The sequence below is a fragment of the Cyanistes caeruleus genome, chromosome 2 (genome assembly GCF_971803275.1).
Source record: "Cyanistes caeruleus chromosome 2, bCyaCae1.hap1.1, whole genome shotgun sequence".
Lineage (NCBI taxonomy): Eukaryota > Metazoa > Chordata > Aves > Passeriformes > Paridae > Cyanistes > Cyanistes caeruleus.
This window is the reverse complement of record NC_141702.1, coordinates 90,768,651-90,795,030: the sequence shown is the minus strand read 5'-3', so window position 1 is coordinate 90,795,030 and position 26,380 is coordinate 90,768,651. Positions and strand designations below refer to the sequence as shown.

Sequence of the window (26,380 nt, the reverse complement as noted above, 5' to 3'; positions counted from 1 at the left end):
TCTGTTTATGCAGAAACGAAAAGTTAAAGAAAGAGAAAACTGATAAATGATAGACTCAACCCTTCCCAGCAAAAGCAGAGCTCCCCTTACACTCCTTTTCACTCTCAGTCATTCAGGGCAGCTAAACCCTAACCCTAGTTTTTCTCAGAAAAGGCCATGCATTTACCTTGCTCTGTGCAGCAATGACAAGGACAGAGAGGCTCATAATCATGGGAAAGGTGTCAACCAGGAAGACAGAAGAAGGCTTTTGTGATGGATCAGTGCTGAAGGGCAGAACACCAGCTCCTCATTGTGTGCTCCAACCCCAAACAAAATATTAAAGAAAAGTCTTACAACCCAGGCAGGATGTGTATCTTGTTCAAAGCACATAATTCAAATGCCACTGGGTTTCACTCCTAGTAAGAGCAAAAGCAATTGTTTGACTTCCTCTACCAAACCCCAGCTGCCAGGGTAGAAAACTCAGGGAGGTGCCAGCGTTTTCATCCTGCCTCTACCACTCATATGATGCAGATATTTCAGAAACATCCCTTTGCCTCTGCCCTTGTATCTTTACAGCAAGAACCTAAAAGTCTGAATTTTAGCAAGGATTTATGAACAAAATAGATCAAAACAGATAAATTGAAAGCCTTTCTAATGACTATGAAGCCTTTCTAATGACCAAGAACCTTCCCACAGAGCACTCAGACTCCCATTTGCTGCCTGTTGATCTTCAGCCTGTGCAAGCAATTACAACCCAATTACTTTTGTTCATTTCTACAGTTCTTCCCACCTGAGAGACAGAGTCAACAACTGGGGGCTTTGTCTGGGGTCCCTGGGAACTTTAGTGCTGCAGGAATGTGCTATATAACCAGCAAGCCTCCCACTGGAAACTAGGCATGATCTTCTCAGTAGCTCAAGGTGAAAGCATTGCCCTTTGATGTGTTGAAGATAAGAATGAAATTTTGTGTCTTAAGGATGATTTTGTCAGCAGGCTTTTTCCATTAACAGTTAATGGGGAGATCTGTGTATGAATGAAACAGCTGAACACATTGCCTGTATAATGAGGTCAAGGTTCTGCCCCTGAACTCCAAGGAATTCTTCAGTATACCCTTCAATTCAGCCACAAATTAGCCCTAACCCTTGTGTGCATCTTGCTCACCTGGCTGTTCTGTGTCTAACTTCTCTCCTGACTCCCCACCCTGCTTTTCTGAAGTCTTCACTCCTGATGTTTGCTTTCCTGCTTTCTTTTCAGCTGGCCTTATTTAACTCCTTCCTTGACAGGAATGCTCTCTTGCCCACTGCTCCTCTGAGTCGATGGTCTTGCTGTCGGGATGTTGCTCAGCTATGTGAGCTCAGGGTCAGTGCTGCTTCCCTGCACTCCCTTCCTCACTTGGAATAGCCATGTCTATGTCTGGATTATGAACTCCTAGATATCAGGACCATCTGACTTTTTCCTTTTTTCTTAAGTGAACTTCTGTGTACAGTATGTAGTTCTGAAAGAGGACAAGTGAGAGTTTTTGAAGAAAACCCTTGCATATGGTAACCTGCTGGCTCTGTGATCAGCTCTTCACTCTTGCACAGTGTGGGGAATGTGCTTGTGTTCCATGCAGTTGCTTGTTTCCTCAGAACAACCTGTGGAATTTCTCAGCAGCTCTGCAGTGATGGTGTCACCTAAAGAGCTGCACACTCTTGAACAAAAATCCAGAGCTTAATAAAAAAACTGCACCCAAATCCTGACTTGCCTATTGGACTTTGCGGCAAAATGCACAGAAAATGTGACTACAAAGAAATGCATGGAGACATAGTGGGGGCAATAGATCTTTATTTTTTTTTTTCTCTTATTTTTTTTTTTTTTTTTTAGTATTACAGTATATTCTTATAAAAAGATACAGATTAAAAGGACACTACAGGATTTGTACATTTAATTCACTTATAGTCTTAAACTGACTAAGAAATGAGGATAGGCCAAAGGCATTACAACAGCACACAACCTCCCACTTCAGTAAGCAGCACTGTACTTTCTAGCTTGGCAGATAGGGCCACCTCCCAAAGAGAATTTCAAGCTGAGCAGGCTTGCAGGGGAGCAGGACAGCTGCAGGTGGGGATGACTTGGAAGGGAGGCATTGAGCACAGAGTGGCTCAGGTACCAAACATTACCTCGCAATTCTAAAAACTTTAAAGGCTTTAAAGAGCCTGTTTGAAGGTGAGCAGGAAGGGGGGAAATGGCTTGTCAGAGAGGCTTTTTTAGATCACTTGGCTCAGAGCTCCTAGTGGGGGATGCTGAAAGGATCAAGCCCTACATGAGAACATCTTGTAAACAGACAAATCTGTCTAAAGGAGAATTTTAATCCAGATCCTACTTTTAATTATGCTGATGTAAAACCAGAGCAACATGAACTGTGGATCAATTCTACACTACCGCCCATAACAGAAGACTCTGGTTTGGAACCACCTAGACTCTTTAATGAAATGAGGTGTCAGAACACGATGCTAGACTCATGGCATCCTTCTCAGCAGGAACAGTGAGCAAATCTGGCCAACTTCAGTGAGTGCTCTTCACCAGAACTACTACTTAGATTAGCAGATAGCTTTTTCTATACATTATATAAATAAATATATGAATTCTATATTTTTAGTTGGCCAAATGGTATTATCCAGGTTCTACCTCTATAAGAGAAACTAGAATGGCCAACAGAGACTACCTGTTTGGATGACAGGCAATCAGAAATCTCTTGTGTCAAGTACAGAAGCTGAGGAGCCATGGCCAAACACTTTGTGATTGCCAGAGACTCTATGAGTAATAAATCAACCAGTAGAAAGATTTTGCTTACCTGGGGTAACCTGGGGAGGTGGGCTGTAGGAGGAAAGTGGTAAAATAGATGAAATCTTTCTTTGGCCATGAAGACAGGGAGGAATATTTGCTCTGAGGAAGGAGAACTGCCCCAGTTTGTCTCCCTAGTGTGTTAAATCTGGTGAGAAGTTACAGGGCACGAACCACTTTTGGTCATCTAGCCAAGCTTCTCTGGAATTATGGACCGAATTTGTGTGGAAGGGTGAAATTTGAGCGAGCAACTTAACCCTTTTCAATCTTCTCACCATGACGCATGATAAAAAACAAACATCTTTTGTAGAAAGTGTTCTAAAATAACCAGCCTTCATCAGTTCACCACAAGCTTTAAAATGAGTGCTTTCCCAGAACCAGGATCACCAGGGGCAGACTAATTACAACAAAAGGTTTTTTTTCTTCCCTCCTTTCCCACACCAAGACTGCTCACCTGCATCCCCTGGCCTGACTCAGCTGGCACAGGAGCCAAGCCAGCTCTCTAGCTGGTGTAATGCCCTGGCACAGTCTCAATAGTCTTTGCTGTAATGCAGTGTATACATACAAACATAGCAAACTAAAATATGGCAAAATAAATAGAGGTGTCAGATTTACAGGTTCCCCGTAGAGATTCCTTAAACTGTTTTTTAAAAACATCATTTAACCCCCCCAAAAACCAGACAAAACCCAAAACAACCAACCTAGAAACAAAACTGCATATATCATGTACATCATCTACTGTACAACAGATCTGTCCCCTCACAGAAACTCCTGACACAAGTTTCTCCCATGCAACCCAGCTCAAAATATGATCTTTCCTAAAGAAAAGGAATGATTTAGCCAGTGGGGCTGATCATTATGGAAACACCTGTCCCACAGCCTCCCACCAGGATCCTTTGCAATTACTTTTCCTTCCTCAGACATTGTGAACACATTACAGAAATGCTTCTGAAGGACATCCAATTGATTCCCTAGTGAGGAAGTCTCTCAGCTCAGAACATTAGTTCTACCTCTGCTCTCATAGGGAACTAGTGCCTGGACAATGGTTGTGCTACAGAGCATGGAATGGTCTTGCTCCTTGAAGTCACTTTACCTTGTAGCATTTCTAGAGCCACAACAGACTGAGTGACTCAGTTCAAAGCAAGTGGAAGGGGGAGGGAGTCTTCTTCAGTCTTTTCTGGGACCATCCTAATGCAACCTATGCAGCAACAGTGCAGAAACACAAAGATGAGTGAGCACTAGACCTCTAGAGACAAATTCTGAAGAGTTAGAAAGTAACTCTTCTAGGTGTGAGGAACTTCATCATGAAGTCAGTAATTACTATATTTCTGCAGGAAGCAGAACAAGCCCTCAATTATGCCTTTCTTTCTCACATCTCCTTTTCCACTTATTTCCAACAACAGAGTGACTTCTATTAAAATGCTGGTTCTAGGCACAGGTACAAGGACAACAGCAGACCTTAGCTCTTCTCCAGTGATGTTAGACATCAGACTGCTTCGTAAACCTACAGAGGAATAAGATTTTCCATTCTCCTTCAGCACCTGGCAACTCAACCACAACTGCTGAAGAAGAGAGTATTATATGTACTCACAGTACCCAAGAGATGAGAAACATGGACAAACTTGACTTGAGCAAGAATCTGATGCCAGGCCCTACAGCAGAGCAAATTTTTTCCTTATCTTCTGTGTGGGTAACCTCATCTCATACTGTAGATAATTTAATGGGCCTTTCTGCTTGTCATTACTTGTATAAAAACACTGCTTGCCTCAGTGAGCCCAACTGAGCTTTTCCAGAACCTTCTGTCTGAACTTTCACCATGGAGTAAAGAACCTGAGGGACTGTCCAGCACACTGAAGGAAGTTTTTTGGCCACCACTGCTGATTCAAAACAGGGGAAGCCTGGGGCGCTGGAATGCTGAGAAAATCAAGCTGCATTAAATCAGGGCATGACTCTGAGCTTTCTGTCCATCCCTTTAAGGATCCCATAGCTGATTTACAGGAGTTGCACAATCTCTCATTATTAATGTATGAGTTAAAGAGGTGGCAAAACTATAGCAGCTTTCTTTGACTCTCAGTGTGGCAGAAGTGTTATTGCATACCATCATACGGGACCTCTTTAAATCAGGTCTGAACTGTGTACACAAAGGGACAGAGGATTTATCACTCTGCTTTTGCTACATTTGTGGCCTGGCAAAGTGACTTCAGTTTAAGAAAGCACAGCACAAACATGGTTTTACAAATACCAGGGCAGGGGAAATACTGTATTTCTATTCAAAGCGTTTTCCCTGAGGTGTTTCTTCTCTGGCAGTTGCCGTACTGACAGTCTGCCTTATCAACAAGTACCTGGGGAGCAAGGAGGCAGCTGTAGTTGCACATCATCTTGCACCAGGACTGATCTTGGCACTACATGTGAAATTCTGTGTGAGTCCAAAACCCAGGTAGAACAAAGAGGGAGGGAAGAAACCCTACAATGTTCCAATCCCTAAGATCATAATCTTTGGAATTCAGGGATTATTCAAATCTAAACTCAACTGTATACCAATTTGGCACATATTACCACCTCTCATATGGCTTACATGGCATAGGTTACAAAGCATGCTTCAAAACAAGACAAACAAAAGGGCTGGGATATATAGCAAGTCTACTTCAGGGAGCAGCAAGGAGCTTGTTAATATAATTTACAAGAGACATTTCTAAAAATCCATTTGTAATTAAAAATAAAAATGCTTTAAAAAGTGAGATTTTTTCTAAAACTTTAAAAAACTGTTATGAACTAGTATTTCTTCTACAAGGTGCTTGTGAACACTGCAATAGGCATTGCTGTTAATAAGTAATCCCAGAAGGGGAGTGGGATAGTAAGGAAGGAGAATGCACCCAGCTCTTGTAAGATACCAGCTCTTTACGATGCATATTATACAGAGGCGTGGCAGTCTGGAATATCCTAAATGGGGAAATTCTGGGGTGGGAGACTCAAAATTCAGTAAACAATGAAACATCAGAGTTTAACAAATCTGACTTTTTTTGCTTCTCTCCATAGCTGACATAATTATTTAATTCTCAAAGTGTTCAGAAAACCACCACAATTTGCTTCTCCAATATTGTAGTGTGTAATACTGATCAGGCAGTGTGCATTGCAGAGGAAGTTCTATTCTGCAGACTCAGTGCAGAGCCTGAGGTTAAGTGACATCCAGAGAAAAATCAAACCAAATGATTAAACTGACTTCCCTCAGATTCCTTGACATTTTGTGCTGACTAATGCCGCAATTTGAAAATGGTGGGTCCCTCTTCATAAGTGTTCTCTCTTTTCTTCCTGTCTAGGAGGAAGAATCCATCACCATTCTTTCTCTTCCTCTTTTCCTTCTCCAGGGAAGGTAATAAAAAAAGACAAGTTGGATAAAAAAAAAGGCAAAAAAAATGTCCATGACAGCCCACTCAATCCAATCCCTTTCCTAGAACTATGAAGACACAAAGAATTCAAGTTTCTTCTTGGGTTATTTGCTTTTCTACTTATGTATTTAATTAATGTAATTTAACTACAAATTTATTTGTTTCTTCTGAATTAACCCAACTCTAAAGCCTGCTTGGTTCACACAATTCTGTGTCCTCCTCAAAAAACTCTCAGTTTTGATTATGGGGCTCTCCCTTGGTTCATCACGAGTGATTTCTTCAAAATGAAAAAGTCAGCATGCTCCAAGGCTCTCTTTTGACACCATTCATATCTTACTGAGTGACGTGGTTCAGCAGGAGTGGGGTGTGCAGTGGAGGCCAGGCTGTTAGACAGAGAGACCAGTTCATGCCAGCAGCAATCACAGCTAGCATCAAGTGGAAAAAGAATATCACTTCTGGCAGGCAGTGAATGTGTTTGCTGTTTGCTACTCAAGAACTGTGGATTATACTAGGGAGCTCCCAATTTCCAATCTTTCACAAACAGGTAAGAAATTTTCCACTGATTCTCTGCTAGCCTCCAGCAATGACAACAGGTTCTACCGGTTATCTACTTGTAATCCCAACCTGGCAGTGGCTTAGTTTTCTAAAGGAAATTGAGTTTCTTTCCAGGAAGATGCATTTAATAGCTTTGAGACTCAACCACCAAGAAATTCCAGAAAACTTCTTCTAGCAACACAGAATCCAAAAGACTTTTGCAAATTATTGTATGTTGATCCTTATTCTTGAATTTCCTTTTGTTACAGAAACTGAAGACTTCTTTCTAAGCTTTGCTTGCTTTGGACAGTGTAGGCCACACAAAAATACTATACAGGACATGAGCTTAAATGCATTTTTCAGGTGCTAAACAATAGCTTATAAAATCTAATTCTTGATGGGAACTGGAAACTTGAGAACCACATCCCAACAAACTGTTGAAGACCAGTCTAGATGCTGAAGAAGTGATAGCTGTTTACAGAGTTGGTCTGAAATTAGTCTTCCTTGTTATCAGCAAGATGGAGATCATGACTGGTTTTCATTTTCGCACACAGAAAATTATCTTGTTCCAGCCGTGAGGCCGTCTACAAGGTCCATGTACTTTGTGTCATCACCATGAAGCCTCTGATGACACAACAAACTCCCAGAAGCAAATCTACAGCTCAGTGTGGCCCAGTCACAGGCCCTGCTGGATCCACAGAGGCACTTTTATAATGGTTCAAATTAGGAGCACAGAAGAGGGATGAGAGGAAAGCTGATCATGGAAAGGTAATGTCTCTAGCTAACAGACCAGATAAAACCTTTGGAGCAGCTGTCAGCTAGGTGCCATCACACACATTCATCTTCCTTCTTTTGCACTTTTTCATCACCTTCTTTTGGTTGATTATTTTTCTTCCTCTTGTAATTAATAATTTAGCTTTGTCACTACCCGCTCACGGCTTGTCTCTAAGCCTTGGTTCCCTGAACGCTTGCGGTTACGCTTGAGCTTGGATAAGTCTTTGTCAAAGACTTCACCTGACCTCAGTGCTGACACCAGGTCATCAAACTCCCCACTCTCTTCAGAGATGCTTCCAGCTTTTGCTTTTTTTTGTCGCCTCTCTTTTTCCCTCTGTTCTTTTAGCTGTGGAGAAGGACACAGAGTTTTAGGATTTGCTAACCAAGATGCCAGATCACCAGGTAGACTGTAAAGAAGCAGCTAAAATGCATCAGCACAGATTAGGGAAAAAATGAGTAGGAGCTTATCCACAAGGCCATCAACTGTGCTAAAACCAGCAAGAGGCCATGCTGGGCTTCTCTTCTAACAGGCGAGAAGAAAGCAGGAGGAATGAGGAATGAGTAGCAGAGCACGTCTGCCTCACAAAGCACAATTGGTCTGCAGCAAGAGGACACATGGGATCTGTCCATGCTGCTGCTGTTGTGCATTAATTTTACAGCAGGGTAGTGCCAGCTCAGCTCTCTCTTTCCATTGCTCAGCTCCAGAATCAGTAGAACTGGCAAGGAATAATGGTAGCTATCAGGAAGCATGTTGCTCGCTCTGCAAATGCTAGCGCCGCATTGCAGGAAGTCTCTTTCCATAAGGTCTCCCTCATGGTGTATTAGGCCTATGAAACCATCCTACAGTGCTTTAACAGTGGGCCCTGAACTTTCCAGGCTGGCTGAGAGGATACTTGAGCCTATATCCTGGCATTTTATCCTTGTGTCTAACAGTATGGCTGCTGGCATCCTGGTGCTTTACCTCTCACCTCTTCTGAAAGGCAAAACCCTCTGCTTCTGGCTCAGCAAATATTTAAATCAGCAACTCTTCGCAGCATGGCCTGGGGTCATGGCAGCAGCCAGGGCTAAGGCACCAGCAGGGGGCAAGGGGGCAAGGGACTGCTGAATTCTCAGGCAGCACAGAGGCTGAAGTTAGAGGAGGAGGCTGGTTCACAGGAGCCCCATGGGACCCACATGTCTGTCTCCTAGCAAAACCCACAGAAAGGTCTCCTGCCATGTCAAGGCCAGACACGGTCCCAGTAATCAAGGCATTAAGGATGGTCAGAGAGAAATACTGCCGCTGTGTGGGCTGCAGCAGGTGCCAGGGCATTTACTATGTCACTGTGCACTGTTAGATGACAGGCACACAGCAGGTGATGATGGAGTCTGACTGGAAGCTGAGCAGCTTGGCAGGACTGAGGTAAATCTTGCTTCTTTGCTTGCAGCCCAAAAGCAGGATAGTTTGGCATGGGGTGGTGGCAACCCCATCCTGCAAAGTGCCAGGGCAAAAATGCCTAGGCTAGATTTGGTATCTGAATCCAAAAGAGGGTAATTTGGGAGTAAAACAGTACATCCTAGTGAGCTGACAAGACAGCAGGGAAAATGTCATCATATGAGAACAGGATGATGCCAAAGAGAAGTATCAGGGAGAAGAACATAAAACAGTGACAGGATGTGAGCATTGGACTTTCTCTCAAGACATGAAAAGGTAAGGTAAGGGAAGGAAACATCTTGTGCCCAGATCCTCACCATGGCCTCCATGCGTGCCCTGCGCTCCTCCTCTTCCTTTTTCTTCCTCATATTCTCCAGATCTTGCTTGGCCTCTGCAAATGACTGTAAGAAAGTGTCAAAGATGCCAAAAAATTCATCTGGCTGCATCTTGCCCTCCATCTCTCCAAAATGCTTCAGTGCCTTGGCATACTGTCAAGGGAGCAGAAAACACAAGGCATAATTAGGTAGGCAATTTGGTAAAGACAGCAAGGATCGCTTATGAGTAACCACACCATGTAATTCAATACCCTCTGAGCATTCACGTGGCTAGAAAAAGAGTAGAAGCGACTGCCAGCAACAGAAGTGCTTCTCCTTAAGGCAGGTGCCTCTATTCCTGAAGAGTCTGTTCTCCTGGATATCCTTTGGGCAACAGACAGCAATAGTACTGGAGAGCACTAACTGTCCACTGATGCAAAAAATGATATTTAGTTCCTGAGGGCAGTACAGTAATTTCAGAGAATGACACTGTGGCCACATGTCAGCTGCAGGACAGCCAGGGCAAGGAAAACAGTAAGCTAGCTGGGGAAACAAGTAGTTTCAGTCCACACTCTCCCCTTCAAATCCACTTTTAAAATGCCTGGAGGTAAAAGTTTTTGCAATAAAGCTACAGTCTGTCCTCTCAGAAACCTCCTCCTTCATGTCATCCATCTTTCTGGAGTCCTCTGAGTCAGGGTGTTGCCTGGGAGAGAGGAGACTATAGACAGACAAGGCATGAGAGAAGGACAAGGAAAGCAGCCAGAGCTCCTGGGCAGACTTAAAAGAGAGTGAATACATCACAAGTGGTTTTTATTGTAAAAGGCAAATGTTGAGGCTGCAGGACACATATGGAGGCAGCCAACTGGCAGGACTTCAGTCACGGGGCAGGCCTCATGGGGATATGGTAAATTCACAGTAATCCCTGGCCCTTGGACATCAGTCCTGCAGTAGTTGTACTCTCGCCTTTGCATTCTCACACTCCCAAGCATTGTTCACCAAAATGCACTCAAATGCAAGCACATATAGTCTGTCAACACCATGTACACATGTACACTAAGTGCTATGTAAGGACACATTGATTTCCCAGCCACCCTCCCTCACACACCTCTGTGCTGCACAGGTAGGCTCAGGAACACACTGCTGAGAGTACTTGTGCCCTGATGCACAGCTTCCCTAGCATTCCCTGCTTGGACTTTAGCACAAAACCACAGAGCAGCAGACTGTCCTTACAAACCTCAATATTTACCAAACCCAGGCTATGCACTGTCTTCAAGCTTTCTCATGCATGTATTTAGCTCATAATAATACAGCCCCAGTTTCCCCTTTCTTATGTGGGTGCTTTTGCAGAATGGAAAAGACAGTAAGAACAGTTCAGGCTCTGATCCCAGCACAAAATGCTTTTGGAAGCAGGTCTTAAAAACCCTTCTGGCCCTGTACCAGGTAAAGCATAAACAATGTCTCCCACTCAACTGCAGGAGGAAGAAATCTCCAAGGAAAGCAACTTCCTTCTGGCACAGCCTGAGAGATTTAGCGTCTCCCCTCAGCAGTCCTCTCCTGCTATCACTGCCAGGTCCACAAGGCAGTTTGAAGCAATAGATTCTCTTTCCTTTCTTTAAAAAGGGTTCTCAGCCAGAAACAAAGAAACCCAAAGAATCTTGGAAAAAAAGTGTTCGAAAAATACAAGTTTGCTTTGAGCTACCAAACATGGCAGGAGTTGAAGGAAACACTACACAGAAACAGCAACAGATTACTTCTTTGTTCAACTCCTTTTCTCTGAAGCCTCTGAAGACCTACACATAAGTATGCACACCTACACCCTCTCCCCACCCCTCTCTGTAACTTTTTCTGCATATAATATACACACAGGTTCTTTGAGAGTGCAGCAGTCTACCATAATCCACACTGAACCAGCACCAGCGCTTTGTCAGAGACAATACAGGCTGTTAATACTACAGAGGGAGATAAAGCACCTCAACATGCTCTATTTTCTTGTCTTGCTTGCTCCAGTGTGACAATCAGCCAGGGAAGCAGGGAAATGCCAGGTAAAGACTTCAGCACAGGATTGCCACCACTGCTTGAACACACAGAGCACCTGAAGCTCATTGCTCACATTGGATGTACTACCTGGAATCTCTTCCCACTTAATTTGTCATTAACTCCTGTGAAAACTGAAAGTAAAGCATAAATTAAGAGCAGTGACCAGAGCTGCAAGGTAGAAGGAAAGTTTGTCCAACTGCAGCAAAGCCTGAAGTCAGGGGCAGCCCACAGACTCTTGCACCTTGCAATGCACTGCCTCCACCCCATGTTCCTCCTGTGCTCAGCAAAGGTGAGCGAGGGGGCACACAAAAATGAGCTGGTTGAGTCCATGAATGTCCACAGGGGTTTCCTAGTCACTTAAGGAAGCTGGAGGTTGAAAAGGCAGGGGGGTTCCTTGCCTTGGGCTCTTGGATCCTACATACATGGAAATCTCCTTTAGAGGGTGGTGTTGTCTGCAAATGTTCTGCACGAGGCCTTTCACCCAACTGCTAGCACCAGCTAGTTCCTGCCACACTGGCAAGAGGGGCTTTTGCCACTGCCTCCCCAGTGCCACTCCGAGGAGGAACAGTGCTGCTGGGCTGGAAAGACTCAGCAGCCTGGGAGCCCTTCAGACACACGAGTACAGAGTGTTGCGGGTTCTAAGCAGCAGCAAAAGGAAGCAGAGAACAGCCTGTCTTTGTTGCCCTGTAACACAGAGCTTAGGTGGTCACAATCACTTACTGTAAAGCAGTGGAAGATGAAAAGCAAAAAAAACCTGTGAGCTGGATGACCTAAAATAACTACAAAAGGAAAAATCTGGAGTTCACGGAAATAAACATTCTTTTTCTTTCTCTATCCTCTCTGGAAAAAAAGCTGGCTTAGCAGAGGCAGAAGGCAAGTCAGGAGATCCAGCTTCTGCTGCCAGCTCTGCCCATGATGTGGCTTGGGAACTCATACTTCCTTTTTGAGTCTTGTGTTCTCCATTTGTTACAGAACAGAAAATGTCACCCCACTAATCTGATATAGCAAATGGCAAATAGACAGTTGTTCACATCTGTAGGGCACTGCACTAATGTAATGCACTACTGTAAAGAGAGACATGCTGTCTTTTCACTGTTCAAACTACAACAGACCCCTCTGGCTTTATTACTTCTACTTCTCTGTAATTCTGGTTCTGCGACCACATGTGCTTTTCCAAAGCACCGGTGCTGGGATGAGGGGCAGTGAGCTGCTGCAGACAGCTTCCACAATGCTGTTACAAAACCCAGGGTTCTACCTGCCCACAGTGACTAAAAACACACTGCCTGCCTCACTCAGGGCATTAAGAGGCAGAGTGGCACAGACCAAGCTGCTCTGGATCCCAGCCCTCTCTTCTGCTCACTGTCACGGGATTTGTGTCACTGTGGACAGATTGCTTGACTACTCCATGGACAGATTCCCTGCCAAACAACACCAGCTCTCACGCACAGTTGTGAAATCTGTAGCTAAGTCCTCATGCATGAAAAATGCTTCCCAGAATTTTGTGATGTTCTCTAATATTGTGGAACAAGGGGTGAAACTTGCTTACTCCTGAAGTCATTTGGGGACAGACGGCATGGGCAAAAGCAAATTGGAAAACTGTGTTTCAGCAGGTTTTCCACTGTAACACAGAATGGTATATATTTCTTCATTAAAAAATTCATTTCTGCATCATAAGGGCCCCCAAGCTCCATGACATAACAGGTCCACAAACTCAGTGCCAGTTCTGCTTCCTCTGCCAAACTTTCCATTGAATTTATCCTCTTGGCAAAGCAAATCGTTTATACAGTTGTTTATTTTAAAAGGCCATTTTAGCAAGGAGAGGTTAAGCAGGGCAGCAGCACACACCAACTCTGCTGTGCTTGCCTACAAAATATTAAATAGTGGCAGAAGACCTCTGGAAATGGCAGGAATGGGGCTCTATGAGGAGGACAGAAAACAGCTATGACAAAAAATTCCTACTGTCTGCTCTAGTGGGAGGAGCCAATACACAACTAAATTATACCATGCAGCCATAGAATATGAACTGTATTCCCCAGACAAGTACTCTTGAGTGTGCTCTTATGAAGACACCAAATTAGCACTGAGGAAGGTCAAATAAATGTCTTTTCTCTTTATGGGACAAATTCAGATAGTTAATGGAAAGAGACCTGCCAATTTCAGGCAGGGCTGGGTCCAGCTCTTCTTGTAGCTAAATGCTCTTTAAGGGATTCTGCCAGGAATTTAACAGTTACATTGAGTTACAGGTGCTTTAAACATTTCTCATGTGAGATGCCAACTTGCACTGCAGCATCTGAAGTTCTAAGTTATTGTACTACAGCTATGTGATTTATTTACCAAATGGCTGGTGGTGTCTTTTGTAGTATACCTCATCTTGACTTTCTCAATCTCTGTCTTGATAAGTTCCTTATTTTTTTCTCCCAGTGGCTGACAGAAAACACTAGTCCCCAAAATGCACAACTGAAGTGCACAGCCTATAACTGGAACTTAGATTACAGTATTTATTTTGCTTCATAGCATTCTGCCATTAATGACTATTTTCTTAAATAGTTTTCACTCAGCAAGCTTTCACTGCCTTTCTGTTCTTCAAAACAGTTACTGTAGGTGCTAAGCTTATTAAATGTAGGTGCAGATTCTGAACTCCTTTCTCCATCATGATAAATACCTTACTTGAGAGGAACTGTCATCAGAAAGACTGAGAATAGACTCTTTTCCTACACACTTGCCCAGGCAGTAGTCTCTACAGAGTCTCTAGAGAGGCTTAGGTTTGACATTTAGCACAGGAATGGCAATAACTGACCAAGCAGACTTTGTACTCCTAACAAGATCCAAAGTGTCTTAAAAACAGGTTTGTTATAAACCAAGCATAAAGCAGAACAGTTCTGAGGAAATCTAGTGATCTAAATTCACTAACCTGTCAATATTTTAGTACATAGTAAAGCTTCAGATAGGACAAATGTCACCTTTTTCAAATAGAAAAATAAAATTCATACCATAGGAGATTACTCTTCCTCTGCTTGGGCATTTTCATTGCTTCCATACAGGAAACAGAGAAAAAAAAATTATGAATACAATTCAACCTCTTTCTTATGTAAAAAAAAAAATAAATCAATTTTTCATCTGTTCAAACACATAAAAATTGGTGAAGGATTCCAGGGCAGAGTTTCACTCTCCTGCCCCCACCTTCCAGTTTATGGGAAATGACACAAAACATTATCTCTTGATCTAATCTACATACTCCCTTATAAAGTGGTATTGAAAGTGAGAAAAACACAAAAAAGAACAAGGATCAGCTGTACTAGAAAGCCTGCTTAGAGAGTCGGTCTAGGTTTTCAATGAGTTCTTAACCAAGCCATCTGCTTACTGCATGAAGATAAGTACAGTTACAATACTTCCTCTGCAAACATGGATGCCTGCACCTGACAACCTGGTCCCTTAAATTTAAAATATCACTTCCTCCCCACAGCCACTGACTTTGAATGGTTCTGTTGGAGCAAAAAGGCCAAAAAGGTACTATGGATGCTAAATATGAGCAAAAGCAGGCAGCACAGTGCCTGTGGAATAGCAGGCCGCATAACTTTCTCAGACTTGCCTGAGAAAGTGGCCTGGGAAATCATAAGGAGGAATTAAAACAATCCTCAGAGATAGAAGACAGCCTTGCAGGTGCTGTTTGTCAGTTTCTTGTTTTCTTGCAAGAGAAGGTCGAGGGGTGGTGTACGCCACTGACCAATGATGGTAATGGTTAGTTCACTAACCAATAAGTTTTACCTTTCTGTACTTCCGCGTATCAGTCTATAAAAGAAGATCTGAGGTAATAAACCTCGCTCTCCTGTTCAACTCACAAGAGAGTCCGTGTTGTGCTTCTCACCATTCCCAATAGTGCAACAAGGTACTGCATGCGATTGTGAAAAATAGTGTCTGCTGAGAAGGTCAGCATCATGCCTTGGTAATGCATTGTTTCCATAACTAAAGAAATTACTTTTGCTAATATTGAAAAAGTTTAAAAATATATAAAAAACTTCCCCAGTTTGAAAAGGTAAGTTATATTGTTTTAAATCCCAGCTGAGGAAACATGACTCTGATTAACTCATGATAATCAATTAGCCACAACTATATTTAGGATATCCACCTCCAGCTGTTAAAACTAGGGCTTCATTATTATTAATAACTCTGTGAGTCAGACCAGTTCTTCCTAGGTTTATTTGGTTATGTTTCAAAGTCCTCCCTGCCCCACTACCTTTTTTGCTTAATTTGCTTTGCTTTGGGAAATGAAAAAAAGAACAGGATAATCAGATTTCTTGGTCCTTCTCTTCCTTTAATTGCCTAGTTTCATTATGTTTCCATGGTAAGAAAAAAGCTTGTGATTCAACAAGCACAGAGAGCCCACTGAAGTTGGGAGATGCTATAAACTTTGCAAAGCACATCTGGTTTATTGAAAATTTCCAGCTTTCTTTTTCCTTTTTTCCCCCCCTTTTTTTTAAGAAAGAAAAGAGGAACAAGGGGAAGAAGAGAGGGCCAAAATAATATGAAGCAAACACGAGAAATATCTCAACACTGGTAAGGACAGACAGTTCCCTTACTGGAGTCTAAAAGCAGCTCTTTGCCAGTGGAAGAACCAAAGCCAGAGGTTGAGCAAAAGTTGGAATGGTGTGTGTTCAAACATAGCAAGGGTGTGTGAGGAGAAAGTAATGTTTCCTAAGCATGTTATAGTCATTAAAATAAAACATCTCTTTATGTTGACTGCTTTATGTTGGTCATGTCTAAAAAAGTGTGCAACACCTTCCAGACACAGTGGTCTGTCTGCAGGAATTTCTGGTTATTTTTAAAGCAAAAGAATGGCATTTTTCCTGCAAGTGTCTGATCAAGGAGAATTACATTGCTGTGCTGGACATGTACCACTTGCTGGTTTTTAACCCTCAGTTGAATTTATAAAGGAAATGAATTGGGTTGTTGTCCTGGTGTGCCAAAAAGAAAGGAGCACCACCGCCTTTAACACCAAACCAAAAGTGTGCAGTCTAAGCCATGGACAGAGGGAAATGTGTGCCTAAATATACTGAAGTTGAAAAATTTACCCAGTCATAATACAGAAGTCCCCAAACCAGAGTAAACCAAGTTTTTCTCAGTAAATTTAGTGGGGTCACAGAATGTAAAATATTTTTTGTGCTTAGAAAGCCAGTATGGTGTGAACATTATTATACTGGAAATAGTATTTTCTTCAGCAACATGACAAAAATGAAAAATGGAAGTGTTCAAGGCCAGGCTGGAGGGGGCTCTGAGCAACCTCCAGTCTAGTGGGAGGTGTCCCTGCCTATGGCTGGGGGGAGAAGGCTGGAACTAGATTATTTTTAAGGTCCCTTCCAATCCAAACCATTCTATGATACTATGAAAAAATTAGTTGTGTTATTCTCCCCAGAATTTTTTACTGCCTCAGTGGTGTTAGACTGCCCAGCTTTGCCCTCTGAGTGTTGTAATAGCTACTGCCCCACTGGTGTTTGCCAGGGCAGTCCTTACTGACACAGGTGGCTCCTGTGTTTGCAGTTGCAAGTCACTATTACCAAGTTTATCTCCACAGTAAGAAAATGTTTTTGAATCACAAAATAACACTACTGCAGAGGAACTAGATGAATGAGGAGCTTTACTGTCAAGATCCTCAGCCTATATTTTCAAAATCTAAGGCCTACTCATCCAACAGCATAGCTTTCATTAGTAATGCAATAGGTCCTTTAACACTATAAGGACTGACACCAGAGTGGAAACAATTCAATCCAAAAGAAATAACACTTTGCTTCATGTAGCCAAGAACTTTTAACATGCCAACCAACAAGGACAGATTTGCCATTACATATAATTTACTTTAAAACTTGCTCTTCACTAAACATTTTCATATGCTTATGATGTTTTAATAAATACAAATTCTTCCTCATTCAGCTGAGAGACAAGCAGGATTAGTGCTGGCCATGAGCAAAGAACAAGCACTCCTTAGGTGTACCAATCTGGTACTGGAGATGCAGACAGTGAAAGGACAAAATGATTGCTGTTGGAGTCTGAGATACAGAGTGTGTGCCCTTGTTTCTGATACTTAGTTTTAAGATCCAGAAAAACACTGAATTTCATATAACATGAAATTCATGAGCATGTTTTCATGGTGATACATGAGAACAGCTGTTAAAGTTAGACAGAAAAAGCTAAAAGTGTGTGTAGATTAGAAAGTTTTTTTAAATCACCGGGTGAAAAAGTTTAGAGAACAGGAGACAAGATGGAGGATTTAGGGTGTTGTCTCTTGTCCCTTTTTCTTTCTTCTTCATGTTCTTCTCCTAGAGGTTTTTGGGTAGTAGTAACATACTACTAAATATGTTACTTAGTAGTAGGACATAAGTAGGACAGAGAATGCCGCAGTGCATCACAGAGGTGATGGGTCATTGGGTCATTAAGAAAAATAATTTATGTCTATTGTTAATTGGGTATAAATAGAGTGATAGATTGGCATTTAAGAAAACAAAGAGAAACACCTAAGGAAGTTAAAACTGCTGGAGGCTGATGGGAGTTTTTTCTCCTAGCCAACAGCTGGCCATTTCTAAGAATTGACAGCAGTTTTAACCATTGAAAAGTGACATCAACCTGTGAACACCACCTTAAGACCGAAGCCCGGGAATTTCTTTGTCTCTTTGTTTCCTGGCTGTGAAAGGTAACTGAGCTCCAGCTGGCTTCCCGTCCCCTGCCCAGGCCATGTGGCCCGGGCCAGGTCTGGGCTGGGCCTGCTGCAGCTCCTGGTCGGGAGATGGGGCCTGCGGGGCTTGCCCCAGGCTCTGGCCGGGCCAGGCCGCTCCCTGGCTTGGCTTCAGTTTTTGCTGTGACTGAATTCACCAGAGACTGCCGAGTAAGGAAAGAAAAACCTCTTGACCTGCAGCGGGCTGAAACAGTGACCACACTCTCCAGAGCAGCCATGAAGAATCTTCTATTGCAGACAGCTCCAGCTGCTGCTCCGGCAGAGATCACAGAACCATCTACAAAGCCTGGGCAAGATTTTAACTCTTTCATTACTCAGATGAGACTTGCAGATTAATCCTTTTTTTCCAGAGAAAGAAAAAGAGAGTAATCAACATGTAAAGAGACTTTATAAACTATCAGAGACAGTAAAGAAAAGAATTAAGCTTCAGAAGAGGTAGAGAATAAGAGATGTTTTATAAGCTGAAATATTTTTCTATTAAAGCTATGGAGATGGTCAATAGTGTTCTGAAAAAACTCCTTTAATTCATGACAGAGTATATTGTGAGGAATAGAGTGTTCAAAGTGTGGATTTTGAGCAAAAAGTAGAGTAATTGTGATACAGTGAGGTGCTGGAACAGAGGGGGGAGAAGTAATAGTTGAAGATTTGGGGCCGTTGCAAAAGCAAAGCAAAAACTTCTGTTTCCAGAGAAGCTCACAAAGACAGATGAAGAGAACTTTTTGCCTTTGAATAACTCATCCTTAAAAATGACATCCCTGGACTCATTGACCCATACACACCTCAGAGTGATGTGAAATGGGAGGAGTGAACTGATGACAGGATTTTCGGGCAGCTGGCATCAGAAAAATAGAAAACTGTAACAGAAATAGCTTTCTTGTGAGAAACTCCATAGATTAGCAGAAGAAGACTTCTGTTTCTCTACAAAGACTGTTGAAAAGACTCTAGCAGGAATTGGGACTGTTTTAAACACCAAAGTTTTTTTGTCTCTATATTGTCATGTGAACATGGAAATGGTTGGGTAGTGGTGGATAAAGGAGTTTTCTGGAATTTTATTCTGGTGTTCTTATTCTTGTAGTTTTGTTAATAAACTTTCTTTATTCCTTTTAAGTTTTAAGCCTGTTTTGCTCTTGCTCTAATCCATGTCTTACAGCAAAAAATAAGTAAGTTTTCTAGTAATTTTTTAGTTACTGCTTTAAAACCATGACAAATAGTTTTTGTCATGGTATAAAGATAAAAGAACTGTGTATTTCGGGGCCATTTTGTGCATCAGACACGAAGTGTGCCACAAGGCCTTGTTTGTACCATCAGAAGAAAGAAATGTACCAGATGGCAAAGATTAACCTTGTGTAGTCAGCCTGGAGAGACCTGTTAAGTTTTGTGATGACCTTCTAATAAACACAAGAAACAAGATTCTAAGGAGCTTGGGAGTTTTCTTCGAATCATAAGAACTGAGATAAGCAGGGCTCCCACGAGGGAGGATCCCAAAAGAATTCAGTCCAAAGGAGGCTAAGAAATCCAAGAATAAAAAGAAAAATACAGAAGAGATGCAACAGAAACAGAGAAACAGAAAAAGGACTTTTTAGAGAAAAGTTACAATTGCAGAACCTGGAGAATAACATGCACATGGTTCAGAACTTCAGACAAACCACACATGTTTGGGATTTCTACCTTTCTACTGAAATACACTTAGTAATAGAGAAGTGGATAAGATCAAGCATAGCTGGTATAGCACTGTACCAGCCACTAAGAAGAAAATTAACTCCACCTTAGCTGAAACCAGAACACCAAACTACCAGGTACATTTTTAAAGGAAAGAGACAAAGCACGGATATCCCCAGCTGAATGAGCATAGTGGAATGCAGTCAGAAGGAAAAGATAAAAAGATATGAAGTCTTCACCATGGCAAGGTGTGGTATCCTGTTATGGATACTGACATTGCAATTCTATGCCACACAAGAATAATGTTAAGGAAGATTAGAAAGAAATTAGTAAGAGCACTGATCCTTCTTTTAATGCTAAAATACATTCTAAATGGATATAGACCAGATTAGAAAAAATAAACTTCAGCCTAAACAATTTTCAGTGCCTTATTAAGTTTTCACTGCAGTCCCAGCACCTTAAATTGCTGTTTCCATTTTAATTCAGGCTTTTGACTGAGCTGGTGAAACTCTAACCACTTCAAAAGGAACTCTTACCTTGTCTCTAGCCTCATTGAGAAGGTCTTCTAACTCTGAGAAGCTGAAACTGGCCACAGTGATGAAATCACTCATCACGGGAACAAACCTGTCCCCTGATTCTTGCATACGTCTCTTCTGGTAATCCAGTTCCTGAAAAAGAAGTAAGAGCTAGAGACAGGCAAGTGTCAAAGATTCCTCAGTGATGAGGAAGTCCATCTGTTTAATTCACTGCAGAGGATACTCTGCTCCCACATTCATCCAGAGTTCTAACTTAGAAATCACTTTCTCACTAAGAAGTTTTTAGATGAGAGAGGGGAGGTCAAGGTGGGATGAAGGAAGGTCCTGGTTACAGTTTAACTCATCTTCAAACAACAACCACTCCCAAGAAAGCCATCAACATGCAAAGTTTCTAAAGCAAGTTTATAATTTAAGCATCAACTACATGAAGTGCTGCAATTTTTTTTCCTATACAAAATGACAAATGATAAAGAGCTCTGTGTAGCAAGGGACTTTAGGATTTTTTAAAAAGAGTTTTGCTCCATCATCTCTTCCCATGGTCAATCAAAATGTTGTATACTTGGGAAAATGTGCTCTAGATCTCCTCTTTATTTCTCTGAAAAGCACCAGGTGAACAGCAAAAAGACATCAAAATTGGTTCTCCCACTGAAGAACAAGTAGACAGATGCCAGGTACAACATTTGTTAGCATCCTGCTAAGCATTAGCTTGGATGTGTGTTAAGTGAAAAGTGACCATGTTATAAACTGGGGCTATTGTGCTAAGAAGAGTCATGGTAAAAGAAAAAACAATACATAAAATCATAGAAAACAAAGATCTATTTGTCTGCTACCTACAACAAGAAAAAAAATGGATTTCAAGATTCTTTCTTTCTGGCTCAAGTATTTTAGTTTTAAGCCAGGATTACCCATAGCTATCTCTCCCTTACTTTAATCATCATGCTTGAAACATGGAGAGAGCTACAGAGCTCCTCAAAATCACTAATTTATAGTGAGACTGATGTCTCTTGTGCCTGCACTTGGCTTGTGTACTGTAGACAGTCTCATGAGGACAATGAAATTGTAATCTGAACCTCATATTTATTCTCAGATGAATAATCAGTGGGAATGATAAAGCCTGACTTTCCCTATAGGGAGAGCAGCATGAAGCAGCAGGTCAAGTTACAATCTGACCTTATGTTCCCTTTGGAAAAAAAACATTTTTGTGCTGGCTGCTACTCTAGCTCCATGCATGTTGGGTACTCTCTGTTACTGCTTGTCAAAACAGTAGTTCACAGAGCCAAATGGGTAGGATTTTAAGCACCTATAGGTAGGTTTATAAGCATCCATGCTGAGAAACATCTTGGAATTTGCTCCACACACTGCTGCTGAATGCCGAAAATTACTCTGGCGGTCAACAATCTAAAATCTGACATGATATATCTTTTGCTCTGGTGTGAATTGGAAAGAGAATGTAACCACCCTAAAGAAAGACCACAAAGCAGAAAAGGGGCAGGAAAAGCCATAAGGAGGTGGCCAGAGAAAGCCCACAATGAAGAAATGCTACTTCCCCTGCTTTGTATTACATCCTCTTCTCTAGTGGTTTTCCTAACACATCACAAGGAACAGTCATGGGAACACTGCTCAGTATATAATTTTGCAGTGAATTTTGTCTGTTACAATCCCTTTGAAATGAACTTTACAAATACAAGAAATGTCACTTCACATACTTCTAAGAATTATGCATATTTTTTTCAGCCACTCTTTTCCATTCTTATTTTGAAGCTTATTTTAGGTGAAAGTTGCTCTACTCTCTCCTTCCCCCTTTCTCTGGCAAGTGAGTATAACAATTCTATCATCTTACTTACTGTTGAAAGCTATGGCATTTGGGACTGTTACTGGGGAGCAGTATTTTTCAAATAAAATCAAAATTAGGTGGTCTTCAATTTCAAATTCAGTTCTTCCCTGCAGAATAATTGGCTCAAAATGCAAATAAAACTTTAAACCCACACAAGTAATCACTATAACTATGTAATCAGTCAGAGAGCAACACCACAGAATAACAAATTGCTCTGTATCTTCTAGAAATGGTCTCTACTAATCATAGTAGCACAACAGAGGCTGGAACTGGCCCTGGTGGGCTGGGCTGCTGGCTTGCTAGAGGATGAAATGATTCAGCCATGGTAGTAATTTCTCAAGTCGTGGTTATGATCTCCTTGCTGTGTGAGAGAAGGCCTCTGCTGACAAAATTCCCTTCCATTACTTATCTGTCCTGGAAGCATCCTACACAAAGGCAACAGCCGCATGAATGCCTTGAAAATGAATGTATCTTATTTTTACAAAGAAGTGAGCTGCAAATCCAGGAAGCCAAATGGTTCATAATACCTTTAAGAACATCTGACTGTGAAACTATTTTTAGCTTTCTATTCTTAAGGGGCCTTGAAGAAACACCAGTCACTGAAGCCAAGGTTGTAGTGAGAACACACTGGAAGAGAATCAAGAATCACACCTTCCCCTCCTCCCCCTTCCACCTGACAGTGATCTTCTATTCTTGCTATAGTGCTGCTTTTTACATGCCAGAAAACCATGAACTGAGCAAGCAGACTAGGAGGTGCTGGCAGCCTCAGAAGAAAAATACCATGGCAGGAAGGAGACTGAGGCAAGAAGATGGTGACTGTATGGGAAGGAGAGGTTGCCCATGGAACCCATGTATGGAAAAGAGAAGAAAAATCAGCTGTCAAGGCAAAAAGACAAATAATCTGAAAGAATATAAATACAATTAAAATGAAAGAAAGCAAAACAGAATTAGCTACTCACATTTCAAAAAGGGGAATTGTCTATCCCAGCCAAAACTGAGCCTCTCTTCATGTCATGAACTCCATGTCAGCCTTCCCTTTACAGTGCTTTTAATTCCCAAACACTGTACTCCATGTATGGAGAAGTATTTCTACTCATTGCTGCATTCTCCCATACTCTAACAATCCAGAAATAAGGTTGGAAAAGTTTGGGTTTTTTTATTCACAGGAGGATCACTGGTTAATTACATGATGAAATGCTGGCAACAGCCATTCAGCTTGGGGGCCGCTAACAGGACAAAGATACCTTCCTCTACCCCAGAGGCAAAAGCAAATTTAGGTTATGTGAAAGAAAAATGAACTTATCACTGTCTTGTCTCATGGTGAATGGGAAGGACCGGAGGGTTCTGTGTTAGTACCCTGTACATAGGTAATCTTTGCACAGAAATCACCCAATGCAATTTCCAACAACTGGTTTTCAGTAGTAGCAGGAAAAACCCCACCCTTGTTGCTTTGCTTGCCAGCTCAGATGTTTCATCTTCAGCTAGTTTCTATCCTTCCCTTTGCCTTTCCAAGGAGTGCTTAGGATAGAGGTTAGGGTTGCATATAACAGAGCACTACCTGCTTACTACTACTCCAAGAGCCATGTGAAACACTTGCTCAGCAGCCATCCATCCCACAATAAGAAAGAGCATGAGTCTTATTTCTTCTTTCAGTCCATGACATTGTCAAACTGTCCTTTTACCTTTCAGGTTGATATCAAACAAGCTTTTCATTAGCCTTAACTCTAAGCTAAGATCATCAGAAGGAGCTCCACATAAGAAGATTTTATTTGTTTTTTTCTTGGTTAATGCATTCTGGAATGGAACGGAATGGAATGAAAAAAGAAAGCCTACTTTATCTTATCATAAAATGTATTGTGCCCCTCGTTCTGAGAGAGATATTGTAAGTTGGGCACTTTGGAAACCTTCACATACTTACAGTTTCAACAGCTTTCAATCCAGTCTTTATGTTGTTGACTTCCTTCTCCAGCTCAACCAGGCTGCACAGGAGACAGACACAGAGCAGATAAAACAAAAAGAGCAGCGTTACACAGCGTTACACAGGAACTGTGCAGCAGAACAGACCACTGGCCCATCATGTCTGGTATCTGGCCTCCGGCACCAGCCATGCCAGATGATTCTAAACAAGTGGAAGGGGATCTGTTGATGCTCTGTACTATTTTTTGTATGATATGTAAGATGAGGCAGACCCTGCTTGCCTGTGGTCACACTGAAGACTGGGATTTTTCTGGGAAGGGGAGGTTGCCCTCAGAACATCTGCCCTGCTAGCTGAGCCTGACCCTTCAACCAGGAGTGTATGCCATTAGGGTTAACTAATTAGGGTTATGCCATTAGGGTTAACTAAGGCTAACCCCTTTAGCACACACATCACTGGAGTCTCAGATTGTTTCTACATATGATTCTTATACCACAAAACTACTAAATCCCATTAGCAGTACATTTACGTGTGATTTTTTTTTCTTCCTCTCAGTCCAAACATTGTTTTTTCCATCTGCACTTTTACCATATGGTAGTCTGGGCCAACTTACACTGTAACTGAGCATAGAAATGTACTGTTAATGTTCATACATGTTTCCCCAGACACAAAAGTTACACTGAATTTCTGCTCATCATATATAAATGTGAGTTTCTTTTTTTCCTAGGGCTTGTGAGCAAAATAAGTCTTTCATTTCCAGATGACTAGTGAGCACCTATTGGTGAGTCAGCAGGCATCCCGTCCAAATAATTGGGGAGTAGTATCTTACATCTCAAAAACACCACTAATGCTTTAATAAATGCCTTTTAAGTGTGAAAATACATTAATTTTTCACTTGTCTTTTGTTAGTTGGACTAGTTCCTTACATGAAGAATCATGTCTGGGTAAATAATATGCATAATATTTTTTGAGCAGTGCTTTGGAAAGAGAAAAAAAAAAAAAGTTAATCTTTTGGGGGGTGGCTTCTATACTCATTTTTCACACTTCCAGAAATGGACCATTGACTTTTTACAGAAAGTACGATGCTTTCCATATTTCTGTGCAAGACTGTTTTATGCAAAACTTTGAATAATCTTCCTGAAAAAGATTTACTGTAGCCTCTGTGCCTAATTGACCCTGCAATTACCCAGAAAAAATAGCACACTTTGATGAACAACCATAGAATATAGTAGGTGAATTACAAAAACAGCCAGTCTAGTTAGAATGTCTGATTCAGAAATAAATACAGGCATATCTGAGTAAAGCTATCGATTCAGTTATCTACAACAAAGGTATTACAACTGTAAGGCTGGCCATGGGTTTAGAAGACAGAAATGAAAATGAATTATATAACTAAGTTAACAAAAATTGCTGGGAACTCCAGCTCTGAGAAATAATAGCACTGGACTTACTTGACTTTTGCTGCTTCTGGAAGATGCTGCAACTCAGATTGGATATCTAGGATATCTGGATAATTCTTTTCAAAGATCATAATTAAGTAATGCAAGAGTGTAATGTTTCTAAAGAAAACAAAATAACAAAGAAATGAGAAGGAAGATTGTAATGAGAAGGAAAGGACGGTGAAAGGATTGTGACAAATCAGTGAAAAATATCTGGGTAGGAAATATGCTTGTTTGAACAAAATAAACAATGCATCAGCAGTTAGCAGCTGTGCAACTGAAAGAAAAGTACAAAGGACTGAAATGGATTAGTCCTTTATGAACCATCCTTCCTAAAACCTCAAGCAACATACTGTATCCTAATTTATTCTGGAAATACCAGCATGCTTCCATCCATCTGTGTAGGTGGTGTAATAGAAAAGAAAATTGCATAACACAGCATAATATTTTTCAGCAGATACTTCAGAGAATAAACAACTAATAGTACTAAAGGGACATTAGGTTTTAAGGGAAAAGCAAGCTGTCCTCAGAGGCAAAGTGGGAAAAAAACCACTGAGAACTAAGAAGAGAAAAAAGGTTCCTGAAGGTTGGAAAAGCTATAAAGAAAACTACCATAGTAATGAAACAGTTGAGCTTATGTGTAGTTGTCAGGCTCACTAACACAAAACCAATGGCAGCCCAAGTAGGAGCAGATAGAATTGAGATATATGAGGGATGCAGAAGGTTTAAGGAAATTTGTAAAGTAAACAAGGAATTCTGCTTGTAAAGAGAACAGACAGCCATAACAGGGAAGATAACAGATGGCCACTGCTTCACACAGACTGGAGCCTGGGAGCTGGGAACTGGTAAGAGAACAGAATCTGCACAGGACAATTTAATATATGGAAAAATCAAGCCAAGATACATTAAGGCAAAAAAGAGTTTAACATTAGCTATACAAGGGTTAGCCTTAGGATACAGAAAAAAAATTTTGGTAGTCAGAACAGTATTCTGTTAGTTCAAACTTTATTCGGTAGG

General features: G+C 41.5%; 1 protein-coding gene across 7 annotated transcripts in view; it reads right to left on the bottom strand.

Moving 5' to 3' along the window:
- Nucleotides 1-1,784: 1,784 nt before the first annotated feature.
- Nucleotides 1,785-26,380, bottom strand: part of DAAM2 (dishevelled associated activator of morphogenesis 2) — a 221,564-nt gene continuing 196,968 nt past the window's right edge. For all 7 annotated transcript variants that reach the window (XM_086869239.1, XM_086869254.1, XM_086869245.1 and 4 more), the window contains 5 exons: nucleotides 25,376-25,483; nucleotides 23,928-23,988; nucleotides 20,176-20,307; nucleotides 9,223-9,393; nucleotides 1,785-7,840 (listed from right to left, as the gene is read on the bottom strand). In XM_086869239.1, coding sequence (XP_086725365.1) covers nucleotides 7,625-7,840; nucleotides 9,223-9,393; nucleotides 20,176-20,307; nucleotides 23,928-23,988; nucleotides 25,376-25,483 — 688 coding nt within the window. In that variant the 3' untranslated portion in view covers nucleotides 1,785-7,624. The remainder of the gene's footprint in view (nucleotides 7,841-9,222; nucleotides 9,394-20,175; nucleotides 20,308-23,927; nucleotides 23,989-25,375; nucleotides 25,484-26,380) is intronic.